Source organism: Filicampus tigris, chromosome 20 (assembly GCF_054856515.1).
Source record: "Filicampus tigris isolate MCC_2025a chromosome 20, RoL_Ftig_1.0, whole genome shotgun sequence".
Lineage (NCBI taxonomy): Eukaryota > Metazoa > Chordata > Actinopteri > Syngnathiformes > Syngnathidae > Filicampus > Filicampus tigris.
Window position 1 is genome coordinate 9782408 of NC_141236.1, and position 24196 is coordinate 9806603.

The window sequence follows — 24196 nt, forward strand, 5'->3', positions numbered from 1 at the left end:
AAAATCTGTGGTTTACCAGCATCCCAGAACGGATTGTTTTCATCCCTCAAGGTCCTTCTGTACTCCACAGTTGGGTTTGCTCTCTTTTGATCATTTCTCATGTTCACCCGTGTTTTATTTGGCTTTTTTTGCGTGTTGAATTTGTACCATATAATATTCAAAGGCAACCATGCGGAGTGATGTTCTTGGACTTCGTTTAGGCGGTCAGATCGTGACAATTAACATCGTGCGACGTTTCCAACTCGCGCTTGAGGATTTGCTCTCCGAGTGAGCAAAGTACACCCACCGGATCGTCCCTGCACTCGGTATGAACACGTGCGCTCCTCGGTGGTCCGCAGTCAAATACACGGAGCGGGTGCATGTGTATTTTTACACTGTAAAGTATATGCTTGGAAGAGGTACGGTCCGACCCCGTAGGAATGCCCTGTGGTAATGTGCACACTGCAGTCTTTGAATGATGGGAACGGGCGGACAAATTAATGAATTCTCGACGCATTAGCCACAAACCGAGTTAACCGAGCAACATTTTTTTTAAATATTTTCTTTCAAAAAAAGCACGTAAGCAGATACCCACCCGCCGGTCGTAAGCCGCTTCTTCAAGCGGGGCCGACAAAAGACAAGGCTGCTGGCGGCTGTTTGCCGACTCCGAGAATAACGAGCACACTTGAAGCGGCGAGCATAAAGTGTGCAATTGAGCGGTGAAGTGTGACACAAGCGGCCCGGCTGGCTGGTGGTGAAGCTATGGACGAGTCTGGACTGCCATCTCAGTCGCGTACTTGGCTGTTGACTTTATTGCACGTGGCTTGGCCCCGGTTGAGCGCTTGATTAAAATCACAATACGAAGCTCGTATACTTTACAAGAAATGACTGAGGCGGCGCGGTGGTTAGTGGTCGTCACGTCTGTCTCACAGTTCTCAGGTTCGGGGTTCGAATCTCGGCTCAAGTTTACATTATGTAAAGTATATGATCCAAATCTATGCGTTAATTGCAGTTGTGTTAAAAAAAAAGACTTTGTTGGGGGGGAAAAAATATTTTTTGTCGTTTTATTTTTTATTTTTTGGTCTGCAACAAAAAACAGAATTTAACCCTTTCAAGGACAGCTATTTAAAAGTTGCTTTCGCCTATATTAATTCATCTAAAAAAATATTTATATTATAAATCATATCATCAAATCATAATTCATGCATGAAAGGGTTAATGTTAATTTTTTTTAAAAATCAATTGAAACACGTTACATTGCTGTCCCATGAAAAGCAATGTCCGTGGAAAAGTTGTTTTGTTAATGCTCGACATACTTTTCATTGTACAGCAACAATCGTCGTTTTGAACAAAATCCCAACCGCGAGAATGCATCTAAACAAAACCTAACTCAGCATTTTGTCAGTGTTTGGCACTCCTCTTCGCTCTGATTCTTGCTGCTTTGGCTCCAGACAAATCTGATGCTCAACGCATTCAGCTTGGCGGTCTTCTTGTCCTCATGACCCCACCACCACACCGACCGCGACCCCCACCCCCCTTCTACTCTTTGTCTTTGTCAATTTAAATGAAAAGCAGAGATGGACGCCTGGTTGCTGCGCTGGCATATGATGATTCACTCTTTCTTTTTTTTTTTTTTTGCTCTCTCGCTTTCTGGTGCTGTGCGGAACACACCCTGCACACCATCCGTGCACGCGCACGCCGAGGGGAAACAGTCCCAACCTGCATTTTCGGCCCAATTAAAGATCATTTACATGGATCAGGTTGAACATAATGTGGAGAGGAGGTAACCTAAGCTTACTTGTGTTAGCGCTCCTTGTGTGTGTGTGTGTGCGTGCCTTTCTCTGTATGTGTACACGAGCCAATTCACCCAGGAAACGTGCAGGGTGGGTCCCAAACATGAAGTTGGAAGGTGGGAAGGAGGGCTTGGACAAACACAAGATGGTGCAATCTTCGACTCATGTTTGGGTTTCACTGCAAAAGGAAATGCACGCTTTTGCTGCGCTTACCTGACTCGGCTTCGCGTGTGCGCCTGCTACCCACCTGTATCTCGATAGAATAGCTAATGTGAGGGCTATTATGCTTTTAACTCCGTTAGTCTTATCTCCTCGGCGATAAACTAGCTGTGTAAGTGATACACACACACACACGCCATAGTTTAAGTGTATCGCTCCAGTGATAAGCGCCGGCGTATTATACATTTGTTAAAGTGCAAAGGAAATGGCCAGTTAGCCATTAATATCACGATTGTTGATAATGTTGGCCTTTGTGCTTTGTGTACTTTGTGTACACCCCCCACCACCCCCACCACCACCTTATGTGTGTGTGTTTTCATCCACTCAATTCATAATTATCGTCTGATGTGTGATTGTAAAGAAAGTGGGTCAGGACCTGGAAGCGCAAACATTTGGACTGACTCTCGCCAATCCCGTTTTGTCTGCAAAATTAGACTTTGACGTTATGCTCCAACTCCCTTTTGCTCTTCTTGGCGTGGCAAAAGGAGAAAATGAGAAAAAGATGCACTCCCAAGCATTTCGATATCCGTTGACGTTGGGGATGCTTGCGCTAGTTGACGTCATTTTAAATCCTTCTTGGAAACACTGATGCGGCAATTCAGTGCGTTTCGAGCTTGCCAACGATTCATAATAGGATGCAGTGACTGTGCAGTTCATGGCTGTAGCTAGCTCCGGCTAGCGCCGTAGCTGCCCGTGATCGGCTCATCAGCAAAGCTCTGCAGGAGCTTGATAACGATCCTGATCATTTGTATCAGGTACGTTGGAGGAGGGAAACATCCAATACACGCAGGATAGCAGGACGTGCTGCCAGAGCACGCTTAAAAAAGGCGGCAGAGAGCCCTCTGAGGTCCCTACTAGAAAGGTGAGAGAGTGTGTGCACGCTCTCTTTCGTTTGAGGCTGGGCTCCGTTTCATGTTTCTTTTCTTTTTTTTTTTTCTTTTTTGAAGGTGACTGTGTGATCTCGGTGGCTTTGATGTGAAAAGGCCTCAGACGCTTGGCAGGTAGCGGGCGCGCAAAGTGGGCGTGTTACTGGACCTGCGGGGTTGTAAGCGGGAAAATGTCGGCGTTCTGATTAATGGTTGATTAGTTAGGTAGTTTGTTAGTTTAGTGCACGGTTTCCTAAAGGTACGGTCAATATTCATTGTTTTGTTTTTTTCTTGAAGTTCTGATTTTTCGTGAACTTTGTAGACGGTTGGTGCATGGTTGCCCTCGTAAGAATTTATTCGATTTTGATGGATCGCCAGACGAGGTGCAGATAGTGGAATCAATTTTCACCATCCATTCTATTTTCCGCTCACCCCTTTCACGGAGAAGGACCTCGTAAAACTTTGGAGATGGGTTGGGGGACTTGGGGGGGGGGGGGGCGTTTGATCTGATTCCTTTCATGACTGCCCTCACTTGAGCTGGTTTGACTGCGGGACTGCTTAGTGATCCCGTCTTAACGGCTCCATCCACAGACATGAGGCTGTGAGCCAGTTTGGCAGCGTCCTGCTGTGAAATAGCCGCAAACACAAACCTGCCTGTCCTCGTGGAAGAGGCCTTCCATTCATTGCTTCGGGCCGGCGCTCAGATTTAGACTCTATCTTAATACATCTCTCTCATCTAAATGCTCTGCATTCCTTTTAATGAGTGTATTATCTCTCTTGGCACGGGGGTGACTGTTGGCTCTCGTCCTGATAGAATTCTTTCCGTGGTGTCTCAAGGCAAATCGTGACTGTTTGCGCTTTTCGCTTGGCGGCCGGTCAGCTTGGCCGTGGTCAGCTGGAATGTAAGGAATTACGTTTGTAAGCCCATAATGCAGTGCGATTCTGGAGCGTTCAAATGTATCTCACGAGTGATTCTCCTTTTTCTCTCCAGACGACTACAGCTACCTGGCTGATGCGTTGCCACCTGTACCCGAAGTCCCGGACTCTGGCTCAGTCCTGAGCTCCAGTGACATCCCCACCCGCTGCCTCCGCAACCCGGCCTTCCGTTACGCCTCCTTGCGCTATCGCTCGGCCCACGGCATGGACTCCTCTCCCGACAGCGCCGAAAGGCCCGTCAGCTACAGCTCCACCTCTTCCTCCGCTTCCTCCCGGGACAGTCACTGCTCGTTGGGCAGCCGCTCCACCCTTGTGCACACTCCCCACTGTAACCCCGTGAACCCGGACCAGGACTCCGGGGCTATACGTTTGGAACTGGTTCCCGCCCGGCAGCTGGGATGTGCAGAGGAGGACCCCAGAGATGATGGCGGGATGAAAACAGGAAGGCAGCCAGGCAGGAAGGGCATCGAACAGACACCGACAGATCACTCAGAACCGGAGCCGGGTCTCGACGGGGGCATGCAACGGATCGGTCAGGTGCAAGGACCCAGGACGTATGTGGACCGTGTGGTGCAGGAGATACTGGACACGGAGAGAACCTACGTAAAGGATCTGAGAAGCATTGTGGAAGTAAGAAACACACACTTCAGAACATAAAAAAAAAAAAAAAATCTGATTACTCCCCTTTGATCTGATTTAAATAGTTGAATTAAAGACTGGAATAGCTGAGATTCAACCCCGGAACCTCTCGACCATGACTTGTTTGAACCTCGGTGAGGTCAAGGCAGCTGGAGTTCAAAGTGACGGTTGTAAATGTTTTAGTCCAGTTCATGGTTGACTTTGTTCTTCTCAAGAGTGGGGGGGGGGGCCTTTGAATCAGCTGATAACACACACACTCGCATCTCACCACTCACGCGACACAAAAATACACACGCACACACACCGCCGCTTGTTGTCCGTCAGAAACTTTCAACACAATAGGGTCACCTGTGCTCGCAGCCTTCGGGTTCGGTTGAGTTACACGACACCGGTGCCTTTGTATTGCAGGAACAGGCGCACATTGAAAATGTGTGCACACATACACTTAGACACACACTGTACACACACATATTTAGACAAATGGGCTATTTTTTAAAGTCTCGCTTGGAGCTGAACGGATCTTGTTTGCCTCCTTTCAGAATCTGGAGACTTTGGTTTGGATAGTCCGTGGTAGTTGGCTCACCTTTCTTGATCCCAGCTCATTGTTATTGCCCCTTTCTTGCTCTTAAATGTGTTGAACAAATGTGACGCATGTTTTTCACGTCGGCTAGCCGGTTCTGATTGAAGCGATAGTGGCATTAAATGCTGTGGTAAGCACTTGCCCACCTCCGTATCCCCACGGACAACTCTATTCTCTGTCCCACACTTGTGACTCTATACTGAATGTATGTTTCGATAACGCTTGGCATTCAAAGGACTAATTCAGAAGTAAAGTTTTCTAATACCAACTCGTATTGCGATCAGACAATGACAATCACCTTCAACACACAGCCCACGAGAAGTGAGTCGTATCTTTTAATCTACACACCCAAATCCCGGCTTTCTATTTCCTGATACCTGATACCTTAAAATTCTATGGTTGATTTAGACCTTAACCCGAACCTTAACCCTATCCGTAACCCCTCACCTGGTCAGAATTTGGTAATCACTTCTCCCCAGAAACAGCAAACGATGTCCGACAAGACTTGTAATCAATCTGATTTTAACATGAGTTGGTCCTCTCAAAACCAGACAAGGAACTGCTTTGATTCGCACGGTGAACGCCCAGTCCGAAAGACAGTCCAGTAGGTTGCCTGTTGTCGAAATCAAAACAGGAACCGGCGATTTTCCCCGGAGATGCGATGAGCAAAGGCATAGAAATTGAACCGAGACACTACTGATTGATGTTCCGCCTTCCCGCGCTCCTTCTTCCTTCCCTCCCCCGTCCTTTTCGGATACAGAGGTGAGGAAAAGGGACAGCTCGACAGGAGGCTAGGAAGAGGGATTTAGCTCTGAGATAAGAGTGTCTACAGCAGGTTAAGAAAACACAGAAGAGGGCTTAAGAGCTGCAGTTAATCACCCTCTACTGCCTCAGGCCACCACCAGTCCACTGTGATGGACCACCCACCCACTTTCCATGGCGGTCGATTCTTCAGTCGGACATACTGTAAGAATATTTGCACATTTGGGCTGTCATTGCCTCTTAAATGCCAGTTCCAGTGGGGGCTGATTGTATCAGTTGCAACACTAACATCCCCCCGATGGTCACCAAAGCCTGCATTATTGCGAGCCCTCTTCCATAATCCCCGAGTCCATTCTGCTTCCTGCGAGCGAAGAGGGTGTGACAGGCTGAAGACAAATATTTACCCAGACTCCCATGGGCTCAGTTCTCTCAGCTGGTCATAGCTATGTCATAGCCTTCCTGCGAGCAAACTATCATGTCATGTCAACTTGACGGGACCGTCGTCTCTGGTATTAAATGTCACATCACCGTTCCGGTGATTTGCTTTTACCCAGGCGCCCTTGTGCCTCTGAAACTACCTCCGATGGTATATGTTAAGGATGGGCATGAGAATCGATTTTATGCCTCTATTCTACCTCTGATGTTATGTCACCTTCATCCCCCCATTTCATCATTTACACACAAAATTTTTTAAAAATGACAACCTTTTCCTTTGGTAGGGATAGTGCGAAAGCATCTTAGCAAGCAGGGCATAATTTTGGTGAGTCAGCACTTCTTCGGTTAATTTACCAGATTAGCGGCGGTAATGAAGCCAATCAGTCATCAAAGATCAACCTTTAGGGTTTTTTTGTTTTTTTTTTGGCACTATGACACTTGATAAACACTGCGATGCCTTTTGAAGTTTGGAAGTCACCTGTGACATTCTCAAAGTTTGAAAATGTGGATGTTTACATTGGAAATTGTCAAGAGTAATGACTTCCTACTACAGTGCAGAGTAAAGTGTTTGGATTGGAAACGAGTGTGCATTTGAGGAGGTTAATGGTTAACTCCAGAGAGCATCAAGTTAGAACATGTCGCGTCTGATGCTTAGCAGGGAGTGTTCCTTCAGAGAGGTGCGTGCATTTGAGGTGCCCTTTCTTGAGCTCAGTCAGGCTGGAGGTGAACGCGTTGAGTGAGGCGGGTCAAGCCGGGTCACATCCACGACACCGCGACTAATAGAGCATCACCTTACACATAACCTCCGATAACGAACTAAATCTTATTACGTCCGACACGACTCCTGGATTGACTAAACTGGACTTTAAGAATGAAAACCTCAAAGCAAAATATTTCTAAAATGGCCAGACTCTCAATTGAAAGGTTTTGTTTTTGCTTGCCTTGTGATCGGAAAAGACAAAAAGTTGAAAAAGAAGTGATGACAAAAATCAATTTTCTGCATTTTTTTTTTTCAATTTTCAAATTATTCGTATCTACTTTTTTATGGTGCTGTTTATTTCTCATCATGTGTTTAACCTTCGTACTTTGTTACCAGCAGTAGTCATACAAGTAGCTAGCGCCAACATGGTTCAAAGTAGCGCCAACATGGTTCATAATTAAAGCAACTGAATACATACATTTAGCTAAAAAGTAACCTCATTTTGAATATCATTATCATACATTAATAAGCAGAGCAGCGAAAGCGATTTTGGTGGACCCACTCGGAATACTCTCACAATGAGTCAGCATTAGCATCTACGCTAAAGCTCCCGTTTGAATTGCGAGTAGTCATTATGCTAACTGTGCTTCATGCTAAAATCATGTTTGCTCCAACATATGATGTTATAACCATTACCACCTAAAGTTCACTGACTAATGCAAAATAATTCAAGGTCTTGATCTGTTAGCATTGCTTTCTGATGCAGTGTTGTTAGTTTGCGCTCAAATAAGCACTAAAATTCCCGTGGGCGGTGCTTGTACAAACTTTACTGCACACTCAAATGATCGCGGTTCATTTCAAGGCATGATGTTGTGATGATTATAGGCAGTTTAATAAACAATTTTGCTCTTTAACGACTTTTCCCCAACAGCTGCAGGACATTTCCTCAATTGTGTGCTTGCACGGGTGAATTTGAACCAGTGTTGCACACATTCTTTCTGCATTGTTAACTGTTTTTCTTTTTTACTTCAATTGCTTGTAGCAACAGATACAATCAATGCTGACTGAAACTCATCTGTCATTGACAGAGAGCCGAGCAAGAGAGGCATTGCCAGAAGAAGCGGCGCCTGTCAAATTCAGATTTTTATGGACTTTATTTTTATTGGCTTTAATCACAGGCTACGGAGGGGGGAAACGGCATATAAAGCGTAATGGCAAAACAGGCTGGGACGGGAAATGAAATGCGACAAAAAAAAAAAAAAATCAGTCGCTGGGATAGCTTGATTCATTGATTTCCTTTTTTGTCTCTCTCTCATTGTATTTTTTTTTTAGCATCACCTTGAATTTTCACCCAAAACACAAATATCCCTAACATATTTTGAGACGTGTTCTTCTTGCTATGGATGCAAAAATAAAGGTTGCGTAAGGTTGAAGTGAATGCGAAGCCACGACTGATTTTGAAACTGGGACAGGTGGATGATTAACACCGAAGATGAGATCTTTTATTGCATGAATTTATAGATCAGGAATCCGGTGACATTGCATAATTGATTATTCATTTCGGATTATTAGGTGGGCTCCTCCCACGACCCTGAACAGGGAAAGCGAAACAGAAAATGCTTTAAAACTATTAAACCCGCAGAAAAAAAAAATCTAGTCATCTGTTCTTTCTTTTCTCTATAGGACTACTTTGAGAGTATCAGCAACCAGGCTCGACTGGGTTTGAGCTCTGAGGATAAAGGCTCTCTGTTTGGCAACATCCAGGACATCTACCACTTCAACCGGTACAGTTTTGAACAGATACAAAGTTGGGAATTTTCTTATATTTTATTGTCTTGAGACTCAAGAAGAAAAGGAACGCCAGCATTGTACTCGACAGGGACAAGGAAACCATGTCAGTGGCTGGTCAAAATAGGGTGCTTGGGCACCAGCCTACCACTAACCGTGGTCATCTAAAATCTTAAATATTAAATTATATTATATTAGGATCATATGTCAGCCAGGGGATGTTAAATTGCTGTAAGCAAAACCACCTTGCATCTGACACCAATAGATGTGACTGATCATGAAACTGGGCTTGTTAGTCCCTGTCTGCATACTTGCCCCCTGTGACAGTGCCCTAAACTGTGTTTTTTTTTTTGTTTGTTTTTTTTTTCCCCTTTGAAGGATAGTTGAACATCACGGTGGTCTTTGGACATAAACATGCTGTCTTTTTTTTCACCCCCTGCCACCCAGTCATTTGTCAGCTGTCGGGCGGCAAAAAAAAAGAAAATGGGCCAGTTAAAGGAAGCGTAAAAGCAGTTTAAAGCAGTGACCTCATGCTTTAGTCATGAAACAATAACTTCACCACCAGGGGATGGTTTTGTGAACACACGGGAGCTGTGGTTTTGAATTCAAGGAAGTTTCTCAAAGGCAGCTGCCCTTAGTCCTACAGTAATTTCTCTTCCCGGCGTGACTTGTCAAGTTCAAAACAATAGACAGAAACAATAAACCAAAGCATTATTTTATGATTCAATACACGAGTGCTTGTGCGACATGAGAACAATCGGCAGACATGTAAATCAATGGCTGATGCTTGTTTCCAGGGATTTGCTTCACGACCTGGAAAAGTGCAACGCGGACCCCGTGGCCATCGCTGAATGCTTCGTATCGAAGGTAAAAATGATTGTTTGTGTGTTTTGATTTGTTTTTGTTGGCCAGTGCCAGGGATTATGCAGAAATTTACACTAGAATCACTAACAAACTTTTTTTGTTGCCATTGGACAAAATGGGCCTGGTCATTCGACTATAAAGTAAAAAAAAAAAAGAAAAATAATAAATGACAAGGGTGCCTTGACAGTAATATTCATCTTTTTTCCGCAGAGGATCAAGAATATATGCCTGTGACTGTATTGTTATAGTTTCTGACCACATGTGTCATTGCACCGCATAGATGCTATTTGTTCGCCCGTCTATGGCGTTTCATATTATGCGTTAGCATTAAACTAGCGGACTTTGGGTTAGGGTGTGTATCTAAGGAGGCGTATAATTTGACGCTAATCCAAAATTTGGATTGTGCAGCCTTGTCTTAAATCTGTTGAGTGCTTTTCATCACCTTCTCCACCCCAGACAGACTTTTTTTTTTCCTAACATGCACACTGTTAAAGTTGCTTGTTGCGGCCTGTTCCAGCACCAGCGTTTGACACACACGTAAACTTTGACCAGATTGAAGAACAGACAATTTATGTTGAAGTTATTTCTGTGGCTACAATTTCAATAGTACAGCATCCCGAGGAATTTGAAGCACTGTCCAACTCTGCTGGTTTTTGTTTACGTCTTTCCTGCTTTTCTGCTTCTTGCAACCATTTCCCATAAAATCTCACATGATTATGTGCCATGATGCCGCATTCCGGCATTTCCCCTGAAACGCGCCGTTAAAGACCAGGGCCTTCGCACACGGCTGCCGCAAAGCCACCAGTCCGACTGTGGCCGGAGAAACAAACCTCTTCCCTTTGCGTCACCGGCTCGGTCCGCAAACGTTTGGGCTATTGTTGTCAGAGGCTCGCTTGACTGCGGGTTCGCAGCAGCACTTCCGCCAGAAACGTAAACAAAAGCAGCGCGCCCACATAAGTCAGTTTGCATTCCACAAAACACATATGCGGCTATTTTTTTTGTGTGTGTGTGTATACACTACCTACCGTCTTACGTTTATAAAACAAATTCATCTCACCGCAAGATTTATTTAGAAGTTGCGCAATGGAATGAAGCAGATAGTTGTAAAGATAAATGACCTCTTCGTGACTAAGGCTTCAAAGCTGAGATAAGCGCGTGTCAAGAAAAGTTGTTAAGATAACTGTAATAACAAAAACGGCTAGTTTGTAGTCCATGGCGACCATGACTTTTTTTTATCGTTATTCTTTAAGTGCGCTGAAATTGGATGATTTAGCGTCTTCTTTTAATACTGTATTGTTGTTGCCAGGGCAACCCAAGTTTCCCACTTTCTATAGTGAATTACTGGACCAGCCAGGATGACTTGCTTTAGCGCTAGTGCTAATGTTCAGGGTTGTGTGCAAGGCTTGTAGAAAGATATTTGAGTTGTTGTAAATGTTGTCATGTTTACTGGCTTGTCTGATCGTGTCTTTATTTGCTCATTGTTTCTTACTACCGTGGCAACCCCCCAAATCACAGGGAGTGAGCGGACCTGCCAGGCCCCCTGGTGTTAGCACTCGTGCGCACATTCAGAATTGTGCGCAAGGCTTGTTGTACAAACTTATTCAAGGCATGTTGTCATGTTTACTGCCTTGTTTGTCTTTGTCTTTATTTGTACGTGCTTCCTTAATACTACTTTAGATTATGTCTCGATTGTGGCTATGGCAACCCTTGATCAGGCTAAACTTGAGAGCCTTATTCAAGATGCTACGTCATCTCCACTGGTTTGACTTCATTGGTTTCTGACCATGTCTTCACCCACCCGTTAGTCCTTACTACTACTTTAAATGTCATAAAATTCGGATGATTCAGAGGCAATTTGTTGGTTTAGATTGTGTCATGTCAGACAAATGTCTGGACTCGGTTTCAAAGTTCACATTTATGTAGCTTGTTGCTACCACTATTATCCCAATAAGTATAGGTGTGCAACAGTTGCATTTAAAAGTGACGCTCATCCTGTCACAAGCTCTTTTCCCGAAAATAGCTGTTAATTAGAATGTTAAACTTTCTTCTGGTTGCGCAGAGAGGCATCACATTTCTAAAACTACCGGCAACGTAACCAAGCTACAACTTTGCTTGAAACGAATCAAGTTCAGTAGGTAACAGCAAATCTTATTGCGCACCGTGTTGAGTAATCCTTATAAGTGTTTGTTAGTCACTCAAATGAGGCACTCGAAACACAGTTACATGATGACTAACTTGTCGTTCACTCGCCACTCTACAAATGACGACATATCAAAAAGGGGACATTTCACTGATATCCGTTTCAGTGGATATATTTAAAATGTACAGTTATAATTAGTAGCATCGATGTTCGACAATCTTAAAGGCATAAACACAAAAAGTGCGGTAGAATTTGAGGGCATGCATGCATGTTTGCTTGCATTTTCCCATACATATGTGCCGCACAAATTAGTACTCTATCAAAACGTTTATATGTCCTGTGGTCTATGTACTAAAGTTCAACAAGTGTGTATTAGCGCTGTGTGTGTGCCATCCAAAAAGTGGATGGCGTCCACATCTGGTTGCGTTTAGGCCCGCTCTGTGGTAGCAGACTACTGGAGACGAGGAGGAGACCTCTGCTCTTCAATTTAGCTCCTTTTCCCACGGAGCACCTCGGGCTGCTGAATTATTGGCTTGAGGTCCTTTCAAATGAATGCAAAGTTCCCTACGAAGACAAAAATAAAAGTACATGTAACTCTTCTAGCCACAATGCCGTCTGTTTGGACATTGAGTGATATCTGATCATCTTTCCTGCGTGTTTACGATGCCGCTTCCTGTTCTCTGTCAGCATCCTGCAGACACCCCCCTCAGTGTTTATGGACGCGAATAGACCTCAGCGAGACTACCCCCCCTCAACACCCCCGTGTTATGCAACAGCGTAAAAATCTGCGAGATTGCAGGGGTACCAAAATTGATCCGTGACACAGCAAAGGTTCACTGTTCACATGTTAATTTCCACTCCCTGTGGAGCGAATTGAGGTGTCCAAATGACATCTTGTATTATAATGATGCCTTTAAGTCGCGAGTTCAATACACTAATTAATAAGCAAGTTCGAAAGCCTTTGAAGGGTAACCTCAAACGGTTATGGTGTAATGGACAGGAGAACTTGTTTACTAGTTTTCGTCGCCACACGGTGACGACGGCGTGACCATCCAGGCATAAATTTCAAATACCAAAAGTGAAGCGGTCACACAATATTCAGATGAGTTGCCAGGAAAACGTTTGAAGGCAGTTTTCGGATGAAGTCACTCTGTCTCACGTGCGTTTGATGTTCACGGAGGCGGCATTGCGACGTGAGAGAGGTCTCAATTAAGGGGGCGGACAAGTTGAATGGAGGGGTTTTTAAACCCGGCACTCTTGGCTGATTTAAAAGAACCGTCAGCATATTCATACTCATATTTTTTTAAGTACAGGCTGATGAGTGAAAATACGCAGACAGGCCGATAGACCTGAAATGATTTGATTAGGAAGTCTCCATTTAAGCACAACTAAGCCATGTTGGCTTCCTATGACAGACATCTGTCATCTAATTTTCCCTTTTTTAATTTCAGAGTGAAGAATTCCACATATACACCCAGTACTGCACCAATTACCCAAGGTAAGACTTTGGTCTGTGTTAATAATCTAAGAGTCAACACAATTCGTTCTGGGATACACGTTTGTTTGCATATTGAAATTGTTTTCCCATTGGAAACAATGGAAAAAAATGTAGGGAGGAATAATCGGTTACGGGTAATTATGTTTGTTTTACTGGCACACCGTTTATCGTAGAGTTAATAGCAGAATTGCCCAATTTAATTTTGAACGATTTTGAAAAACAAGACATAAAAATTTCAACAAACAAAAAGAGTCCAGTTACCTCGAGACCTGGATGACTAAGAATCTACAAAAACACCCATTTTTAAGCAAGTACTTTATATAATATTTTGACTGAAAGTTTTAAAACGACATAAATCATTGCCATGATACAACATCATAATTTATGGCAAATTATTTTTTGGAGCCCCAAGCTACAGCTTGCGGCTCAGTTTGAGAAGAAACTGAGGTCCCTGCCCGCCCTGCATGACGACACTTGAACATCTGAGCTTGCACGGCGTATTTCTCAACCTTTCCACTGTACACCGGCATTATTCCGTTGTCATTGTCGCCCTGATCTCATCTCCACGTTTCTTCCCAGAGTCTCGTATAACCGCGCTGCGTATGCCCATCAATGTGTTAGCTCCTCGCTACGGAGTCAAATTGTCTGCTTGCAGTTGCGCCTCGGGGTCGCTCAGCCGTCCCTCCCTCCCTCCTTCTTTTCTTTTTTTTTTTTCTTCTCATTCTTTCATTCACTGCTTATTGACAGACTTATAGCGCACGTTGCTGACAGAAGGGCTATTATTGTTACCATCTTATCAGACCTACTTCTTGTAATGTTTTATTCTTCTCTGGGTGGGTGGTCCTGCGGGACACCTTGTTGGAGTAACGTGACAGTTAGGTAGGGTAAGTTTGAAACGTGAGGCTGATCTTCACACGTTTCTCATGGTTTGTGATAATACCCGCAAAGAGTTAACAGACTTATTATGATGTTTCATTGTGTGGCTTCTGGCAGCTTTTTGGACACGGGCCTTTCCCCGTGTCCGCACCGCAGCTGGTGACCCCGGTCGGTTTAGGTCACACAGGACAAGAACACACAGTCGTACGGGACACGGTCACCCGGCCGCAGATGTATCGAAGTCACGCCGGGCTCCGAGGTCGGGTTTCCTCCCAAGAACAATGTAGAGACTGTACGCAGCTACGCCGGAATTTAGACATGCAGAAATGCTTGCGATGAATATCGCAAACAAGTCCAGAATTTCCGTTTGAATTTCATAGTATTTACTTCTAGTCCCTTTTGTTTGAAACCATCCATTTTTCAAGTGATCAAAAGTATTGGAACAGAATGAACAAAAACATTTCAGATTTGACTTCACCGGCCTGTTGCATTCTTCATTTGAAATGCTTTTCCAGGCCTTTACTGCAGCCTCTTTCAGTTCCGGTTCAGTCTCCTCTTCAGGTGGTAAAATGCATGCTTTATTGGGTTAAGCTCCGGTGATTGATTTAGCACAGGGGTGCTCAATACGCCGATCGCAAAGGTAGCATTTGTAACGGCTGCCATCTGTATTTTGAAATAAAATGCCTTTACTTTATTTTGAAAATGTCATACCGGAATTTACGTTTTACGCAGAGACTGATTAGAACTTGCCGTAGTGGCATTCACCATGCGTGTCGCTTACTTTTTCCTCGTCATGCCTCGTTGTTTTGCCAAAGCCGAGTGAATATACAAAGTTAATATAACAAGTTTGTTGACGCATCGCATTTTTGACAGTAATGATTATCTCTGGGAGAAGACTGACGTTGGTTGAAAGCAGGCCAAAGTGGTCAGCACTATTTTTGCATTGCCTATCGTGCTTAGCTTTGACACTAAGCAAAGCTATCTTTGTCATAAATGGAATACGTTACTTTATGTTTTATGTCTGAACTTTTAGTTCTACGGTGTGTTGGGCAATAAACATCCGTAAAAGGAACTGCAGTCTCACAGCCAATTAATGGGCGCCATAACATTAAAAACAAATACACCTTCATAGTTAATTATGTTGTGTTGCGCAACATTGGCTCACGCGGTTAGGCAAGGTACATCAACATACATTGTCAATAAAAAAATCCTCAATATATTTGAAAATAAATATGTTTTGCATTTTTGGAGTGGGTAGGACTTACCCCACTACAAATACGCAAAACATACTCTACCCGGAAGGTAGATCATTTTGACTTGGCCATTTTATGAGCACCTCTGACTTAGCCAGTCTAAGGCCTTCCACTTTTCCCCCCTGATGAGTTCTTTTGTTGTGCTGGCAGTGTGCCTTGGCTCATTGTCTTGTTTCATTATGAAACTTGCCCTAATTTGGGTGCATTTTTCTATAAATTGCCAGACAAATTGATTTTGTCGACTTCAGAATTCATTCTGCCGCAATTACATTGCAGTTGTAATTTCCACAGTAGTTGCGGCGCGGCGCATTAAGCGTCACGTGTTATCGGCCCGCCGGACACTCGAGACGCGCTGCACCCTTGCCCGTGCTGTCAAATTACAGTTGACTCCACAACAGCTGTGTTTTGACTCCGCAGGTCGGTGGCTGTGCTCACCGAGTGCATGAGGAACAAGGCGTTGGCCAAGTTTTTCCGCGAACGCCAAGAATCTCTGCGCCACTCCTTGCCCCTGGGCTCCTACCTGCTCAAGCCGGTGCAGAGGATCCTCAAGTACCATCTGCTGCTTCACGTACGTCCCCGTGGCATCTCCGGTTTCTCCTTCATGCTTCAAATGCACAAAAATCCGTCACATTTCCTTCAAAAGCAAAATGTGGAGACATATGGTACTCGCCGTGAATGCTCCTGTGGGTGTGTGCCATGCTGTAAATAGAAGAGGATGTAGCAAAGTGCACTTGCAGATAAAATGGATGTTTTTATCCGTTTTAATGTGTTTTTTTTCTTTTAATGGGCAAGCATACTAAGAGGGGGAAAACAATCCACGGCTCACGTTGGCAATATGCATGTTTGCGTGTGTTTGTAGGAGATAGCCAACCATATGGAGAAGGACACAGAGACGTATGAGGTTGTGCAGGAAGCCATCGACACCATGCAGAGAGTGGCTTGGCACATCAACGACATGAAGAGGAAGCACGAACATGCTGTTCGGTTGCAGGTAAACAAACATCCTTCCTGACAGGCAAAATCACAAAAACAATGTAGCCGGCGCACTTTCGTCGCATCACATACCCGATTGAAGTCTTTTCGATGAGCCTTTCTTTCTTTCTTTCTTTTTTTTGTTCTTTTGAATGATGTGAACTGTGGGTTGGACCGAGCCAAAGCGCTGATCCTCCCTCACGTCTTACGCAAGTCACAGTTTTTCGCTGGGCTAATGACGGCCTTGCATAAGGAGGGCACATAAAAGGCCAGCTTGTTTCTTCTGTCAGCTGGAAGCCGGAATAGTCAATTGGATTCAGGAATGTGTGCGGGGTTTCTCGAATGCTTTTGGCTCAATTTACAATCACGTCTCATTTGTTGCATTTGGTCCATGGATTCATTGTTGTCCGTCTGCTGCTTCCGGGTCACAGATTTGTTTGATAGCATTCAAGCGGCTTGCGTTTGCCAAAAATGTTATCGTTCTTTAATTTTGATGGCGTTATAATTTGACCCCCCCCCACCGCCCTCCTCGCAGAACTTATTGCTGTAACCTGATTATTTTGTTGACTAACCTACATCTGCTGTGACCGCAGGAAATCCAGAGCTTGCTGACCAACTGGAAAGGCCCCGACCTGATGGGCTACGGAGAGCTGGTCCTCGAAGGAACGTTTCGACTGCAGCGAGCTAAGAACGAGAGAACGCTCTTCCTGTTCGACAAGCTCCTGCTCATCACCAAGAAACGAGAAGAAACGTTCACGTACAAGGCTCACATCCTGGTCAGTCGCGGCGCGGTCACGTGGCGCTTTGTGATGACCGATGCTAACCTGACGTCTTCGTGCAGTGCTGCAACCTCATGCTGGTGGAAATCATCCCGAAAGAACCGCTGAGCTTCAGCGTCTTTCACTACAAGAATCCCAAACTACAGCACACTGTCCAGGTAGCATACCGTTCCATAAGTGTCCACTTTGACAATTGAAAACGCAATCCAAGCGCGACAGCGTTTTGCATAGGCATGTCCTTCGAAGACGTTTTTCTTACATAACCCCTGTGTTGCACTAAAACTACAAATGAGTTCCAGTTTTTTTTTGTTTTTTTTTTTTTTTTTCGGGCTTTATCCCAAACATATCTCAGCTCATGGGGATGAGTGCGATGATCTTCTCTGATGTTTGATGCTGCCCGCAGGCCAAGTCCCAGCAAGATAAGCGCATGTGGATCCTACACCTCAAGAGACTCATACTTGAAAATCACCCTGCCAAAATCCCTGCCAAGGTGAGGACAGCTCCCCTGCAGGTGGCTTCCCTTTTGTTCGGAAGTTACAAGTTTTGTGCAATGATCTCGTGTCATTCATTCCTGACACCCAAAATTGAAGCACTCATTAATTTCCAATCCGCCATGATCCATTTTATTTTCAAGATTTCTTTCTAGAAGGTCTTTATTTTCTGATAAGGTTTCAACAAGGTTGTAATTTTAGTGCCACCTAGTGTCCTAGATTATGGCTGTCTAACCTGTTTAATTTCGTCCTTTTCCAGGCCAAACAAGCCATCCTGGAGATGGATGCAATGCGTAAGTGCCAGTCAATATACTTTTTCATTTCATATTCACTTGGTAAATGAACGCGCGATATCTGTTTTTTTCCCAGACCATCCTGGATTTCACTACAGTCCTGACAGTGACAAGAAGGATTCCCCACAGACCAAAGAAGGACCCACTCCTCGCAGAGGACGCCGAAAAGGTGGACATTTCTTTTAGCAAGTTTTGCATCATTGAACCTGATTTATAAAAAAAAAAAAAAAAAGAAAAAAAATCTCAATAATGAATTTGTCTCCTCAGAACCGCTATCGAAATTACTGAAGAATGCCAAGCAGAATGCAGCCAACAGCGACGGAGAAAAGGTTGGTCATAAACAAAGATGGTACACGATTAAAGGGTTAATGTTGAGGAACATGAGAACCCACGTCCACCCACGCAATGATGCTTGCATAACCTTTGAATTTCCCTCACCCTAGCGAACAAGTCTGGGCGCAAGCCTGCTCTCGCCCGTGTCCCAGCTGGCTCTGGGCACAATAGGCCGCAGCCGCAGTCTCATCAACCAATCACAGGAGTCTTTGGACCCGGCTGACCACTACGACCACAGCGATAGAGAGGAAGGGGAGGAGCCGCACCAACGAGATGCTGATGACGAGGACGATAGCGTCCTGGTAAGATGAGCTCATCGCAAATCGCCAACTAGATTTGCCGTTTTACTGTTAGCACATGAAATCTTCATTTGGTAACTATAGCGCCACCTTTCACTACTAGTCCATACTACTGAAAATGGTTCCTAACAAAATGGTGCCAGAGAGCACGGATTGGTTGAATGCAAACGAATACGCACCATACTGAACCGATCATAACTTCTGCTCGGCGAAACTAGTCATGACCTCATCCTGTCTTCTCTTGATTTGGATCCCATCTGACATTTTCTTGGACCGGACACTGAATGTTGTAACTCTGCCTGCAGGGTGGCGGAAAGAGGTTGCGGGTCCCAGGCAAAAGCAGTCGAAAGAGGCTGAACCCTCAAGCATCGGTGGACAGCATAGAGCAGTGGAAAACCTTCAACATGAGCGCTTCAGATCTTCAGGTGAGGGACTTTTCAAAAACAGTCGCTTCAGCACCTCAATGGGTCTAAATCTTTCTGTGTGTTCATCCAGAGAGCCAGAGAATCCCTTGTCAGGGACGGAAGCCACCACCCGCCGCTCCGCAGGACCGCTCGTGTGACGGAAGAACCTCCAGAGTCCCCCATCCCATCCGTAGTTGTGACCGATAATGATCATTCCGTTCAAAACATCTGGGCGGACCACCGAGCTCGCAGGGCCATGTTCCCCACCAGACAGCCAACCGTGCACCCCGACGACGACGACGACGACGACATCTACCAGATGTTTGTTCCCACCGAGCCGAGCGGACCGGAACCGGACTCGCCCCGTGAGCGATCGGAGGCCCCCCCGTCTCCGAGGACGGCCCGGCCTTGCAGCTGGCACGTGGAGCAGCTCCCCTCTGTCCGGGTCGAACCTCCCCCCGGGGACAACAGGGTTCTGCGGAGGGCGAGCAGCGTAGGCGAGAATGCCACCGAGGCTCGCGCAAGTCCGGATGACGGCCGGGCCGCCCACAACTTGGAAGTGATTCATACGGAGTCCTCCAGCAATGACATATCAGGATCCTCATCAGCCGAGCAGCTGACGACGGACGATATCGAAAACGTGTATGACAACATCAGCTACGAAGACCTCAAGAGGATGGGCCTGATTAGAAGAGATTCGGGTGAATGCCCGACACGGAAAGAAGCTTCTTCCGAAGCGGCTCGGGCACCGAATAGTCCAGATGCCCCTGGCATCTCAGAGCCTATCATTAATTCAGAGCGTTGTTCCAAAGAGCACATTCAGTCCTCTGCCCAGGAAGGGAGACCGGCTGAGATTCCTGACCTCAAGATAGTCGAGGAGAACATCTATGACACCATTTGTTTTCGGGACCCCCCATCGATAGATGTGCAGGGAATCGGCGTAGCTCGCAAAGCCGATCCCCAGAGAGACATTCTGACGGCGTCAGAGCAAGACTTAACCGGGAGCTTTCGAGAGTTTGTCTCCCAGGAGAGCCTTCACCTCGGAGACGTCCTCCATCCTGTCCCGTGTTCCTCAGAGCCGCAGTCCTCCTCCTCATCCGCCTCGTTGGCCTCCCAACACTCACAGAAAGGGGATCGGATGTCCGAGCGCGTCGATGAGCTCTGGGACGACTTGGAGAACTACATCAGGAACAATGAGAAGAAAGCCGACCGACTGCCTGCCGCCTTCCCGGTTAGCGCCAGTGAGTCAGCCAAGCGCCAATCGGCAGTCGAAGGCAGTCCCACAAAAAAGCCTCCCGTGGCCAATCATCCAACTAAGAGTCAGCCGAAACACCCTCCCGTGCGCTCGTCACAATCCTTCAACATCCCGCTCATCAACCTCCCTGACCTTCAAAGTGACAGAACCACCGAAGACGAAAGTCCAAGCCCCGTCCCCACTTCGCAACCCCTTCCGCTCGTGCCGGAGCCCCAGCCAGGCACAGTGAAGAGCATGCGGAACAGACTGGCCCGCCTCAGCAGCGGTAGCTTCCGGCTAGAGGACGACGACCTTGTGGAACTTCCTCCAAAAATCCCCCCGCGGAGAGAGAACTCCATGAAGGATATCCATAGTTTGTTCCCGGGGCAAGTGGCAGGTCTGGACTCGCCCCTGGCCTCGCCTCTGGCCTCTTCCTCTCTCCTGCTGGGCGAGTCGGTCGACTTTCCGCTGGAGCTTATGGACAAAAGCAAGAGTCGTGTCTTTTTGATGGCGCGGCAGTATAGCCAGAAGATTAAGAAAGCCAATCAGCTGCTGCGCATGAGGAGCATGGATCCCGGGGACTCTTGTAGTCGAGCAAGAGCTGACAGGAGGCAGAAAGACTTGGCGGCCATCCTTGAAGAAAAAAAGCAAGGCGGAGCCGCTATAGGTAGCGCAACACTTTTCATTGCCACAATTAGCGTCTTGTGACCTCCTCAAAGCGTAAAAAGCACAAGGCGGGAGGATTTCTTTTCCTCATAGTTTGACTTGAAATGTTGTGGAGGGGTGGCAGATCATTTTTCACATCAACCTATCACAAGTGAAAACAAACCATTGACCAAGCATTTATTTTTTTGTTGTAAATGATATTCAACGGTTTAGTATTCATAGTTGGTGGTAAATATTTCGGCAATTCCAAAATATTTTTGTGGAGCACTCTTTTTTGCTGTTTGACCGAGTGTTGACAAAACCCTTCAACGGTCTTTTTCTCCCGTATTCTGTCATCAGGTGCAAGGATAGCCGAGTATTCCCAACTTTACGACCAAATCATGTTCAAGGATTCCTCCGCGACTGCACACCACACTCATCCGGGTCTTCCCTCCTCTCCGTCCATGCCTGAGACCTGCCTGGAGGACGACTGGCTCCACTCCACCTACAGCAACGGCGAGCTCTCCAACTTCATGTCCTCCGCCGGCGACCTGCACAACACGCGGGCCTCTTCCACCCCTCAGCGGAGACTGACGTCTTCCTGCTCCATCCCGTCTCTCAAGACCGCCCCGGCGTCACCCGGCAGCCCGCCATCCCAGCGATGGAGCTCCTGCATATCGGCTCCGAGCGAGAAAGAGGAGCACGTCTACAGTACCGTCAAGAGACATCCTTCCTTTAACGCACCGTCCTCCCCGTCTCGGAACTGTCAGTCGGCCGGCTCTCTGAGTAGCCAGCAGCCGGAGAAAAACAGCCAGCCAGGACTTCAATGTAACGGATCGACAGAAAGGCTCCACGGTCCCACTTTGGGCCGCGCCGGGCGACAGAGTAGCCTCCCAGAGAGGTCTACCCAAGGAGAGTCGGACCTCACCTTGCACGACGGCCAACACGTGGTGGTCCTGAACCGAGCGTCGGCCTTGAGCATCCTCGCCGCCACCCAGAACTACTTTGCCAACTTTAAGGACGGCGGCGACGACGACGACGACTACGTGGAGATCCGCTCGGAGGACGAAGCGGAACCGGGGCAGGGCGGCGCGGCGCGGCAAAGGGGCGGCGGCTCGGCGGCCGGCTGTACCTACCAAAACCGGGCTCTGGTCCATTCGCGGAGTTTGCCCTGCACGCCCGTGCACTCCAGTGACCCGCTGAGATCTCTGGAACGCGAGCATCTGGAGAAATACCTTTGGAGTGAACCGCAGCAAAGCCAGCCCAACATCGTCCAGTCTCTTAGGGAAAAGTTCCAGTGTCTGAGCTCCAGTAGCTTTGCCTGAGTTGACCTCACAACCAAAAGCTAAATATATATAACCTACGACATACGTACAAACGACAAATAAGGGATCCTGCTACTACTGCTACTTTACCAACAGTTTACCCCACAAAGGGAATATAGCACAAAGTTCTACACAAGCCAAAACAGATATTTTCTAACACCTAACATACTGTAAATACCTCTATTTCATGTAACCGGCTTCAACGTAAAAGACATATGTTGTTAATGGTGAACAATGGCGCTTTCAATCGTGCTTGCGAGCCGCCTTAGCACTTTGTCTTCTCAAGAAGTCCAACTACAACGGGTGTTACTAATTAATAACGGTCGAATCACGTCAGTGGCCAAACCGGGACACCATCTGATGATCTTTGGAGGATGTTGTCCGGTGAACCTCTTCAAGCTCTTTGGTTTGAATCCGCATTTTCAGCGCCAAGCCTACATAGCGAATTTTATCAAATTGTGCTTAAGTTTCACAAATGTGCATGTTTTCAGAATGGCTGTATTCAGGCTAGGATGTCACTTACACGCAGCTTAGCAGTAAATGGAACACAAATAACGCAGGTTTACATGTTAGCTTTTACAAATCTAAGATTCAACCCTTTCTTCACCAACTTTGCCACCAATAATGCTTTAAAACAAAGAAACTTGCTGATATTTTGCATTATCAATAAGAAACTTAAGGAGTGATATTTATTTTGACCATGTGAGGAAAAGGCAAACGTATGTATGCATCTCAACACGTGGATTTTTTTTTTGTAATTACAAATCACATTCTGGGACCATAATGGCTAGCATTGAGAATTGTTTTAAAGACTTGCAGTACTGTATAATAGGGATGGGCATAATAATTAAGAATTCTCTTGACTATGTGGAATTGATTGTTGATTAATGTCTTCAAGCAGTTAAGTGCACTACTTGGTTATCTAAAGCCAGTTAAACTACATCCATATCAGAGTCCATCATCCCACTTCTAATATTTTGAAAATGAACAATGAATCGATTAATTGATTGGCAATTTTCCACAGTTAATTGAGTGAAATGTCCATCCCTTACTTATACTTCAATGGAAAGTCAGTGTTTATCACAAACGTGTAGCACACTACTGATTATACATCCGCAGTTGAAGGGAGGTGTTGATTTAAAAGGTTTTATTAGTATGTTTAAGACAGCAGCAACTTTACTACAGAAACACACGCCATCTTATTTATTCAAAAGCATCCCTGTGATACTTTACGACTGTTCATGCAAGGGCAGGTCCATTACAGGTTGTAAATGAAAGACTATTGTATTTATTAAAAGATTATTCTGATGTTTGGGGGTGTTCATTCGCCAAATTAGAGTAAAATACTGTGAATTGGTAGTTTTTCATTTTTTGTTTGTTTTGTTATGCACTGCTTAAATGCAAGTTCCAAAAGTTAGAAAGCACAACATCACAGTCAGTCTACTGTTCATATCAGGACACAAGCATCAAAAATATCAGTAATATGAAGTATGTTTTTTTTTTTTTGTTTCATTGTATACGTTTGTCCTCTGCTTCACTGGTGGGGATTGTTGGTCTTCATTGACTCCTTCTTTTTTTTGCACTTTTCTTCAAACGTCTACTTTGTAAACACTTTGTAAAGATGTACATTTTAGGAAAGTTATTCTTGTATGCCCATGCAATAGTATGCTTTACAATGCTTTATTGTTTAGGTCAAGTGTACTGTATTTTTTTAACGGCCTAGTTGTCATTGTCCAACAAAACAACATATTGGAGGTAATAAATTTCAGTCTAAACTATGTGGTGGTGTTTTTTTTTGTCATTAATTAAATGAAAATAATTTAATAACTGTTCACCGAGCTGTGTAATGTCGCGCATGTGATGTAATAGTGGGCAATAAAAATTAAACCTGCACGATGAGGCAGGATCAGTGAGATTTTGACTAATCAGCAAAGACAAATTTCAAATCTTGAGTTAAAAATTGAATAAGGAAATACAACTAAATAACTTTGACATAATAAAAAGCAAATAAAAATACAGCATATTGAAACATTATCGTTATTAACGCCATACATAATTGTTAAAAACGTTTTTTAATGTTAATAATCCAAAGG

General features: G+C 45.3%; 1 protein-coding gene across 5 annotated transcripts in view; it reads left to right on the forward strand.

The window, feature by feature from the left end:
* Window positions 1–23881, forward strand: part of LOC147128235 (pleckstrin homology domain-containing family G member 1) — a 59668-nt gene extending 35787 nt beyond the window's left edge. For all 5 annotated transcript variants that reach the window (XM_086018849.1, XM_086018851.1, XM_086018850.1 and 2 more), the window contains 16 exons: window positions 3849–4423; window positions 8593–8693; window positions 9495–9564; window positions 13153–13199; window positions 15746–15896; window positions 16188–16319; window positions 16894–17076; window positions 17142–17237; window positions 17483–17569; window positions 17830–17863; window positions 17940–18032; window positions 18131–18192; window positions 18307–18498; window positions 18801–18920; window positions 18991–20800; window positions 21139–23881. In XM_086018849.1, the coding sequence (XP_085874975.1) occupies window positions 3849–4423; window positions 8593–8693; window positions 9495–9564; window positions 13153–13199; window positions 15746–15896; window positions 16188–16319; window positions 16894–17076; window positions 17142–17237; window positions 17483–17569; window positions 17830–17863; window positions 17940–18032; window positions 18131–18192; window positions 18307–18498; window positions 18801–18920; window positions 18991–20800; window positions 21139–22103 (4718 nt within the window). In that variant the 3' untranslated portion in view covers window positions 22104–23881. The remainder of the gene's footprint in view (window positions 1–3848; window positions 4424–8592; window positions 8694–9494; window positions 9565–13152; window positions 13200–15745; window positions 15897–16187; window positions 16320–16893; window positions 17077–17141; window positions 17238–17482; window positions 17570–17829; window positions 17864–17939; window positions 18033–18130; window positions 18193–18306; window positions 18499–18800; window positions 18921–18990; window positions 20801–21138) is intronic.
* Window positions 23882–24196: the final 315 nt, after the last annotated feature.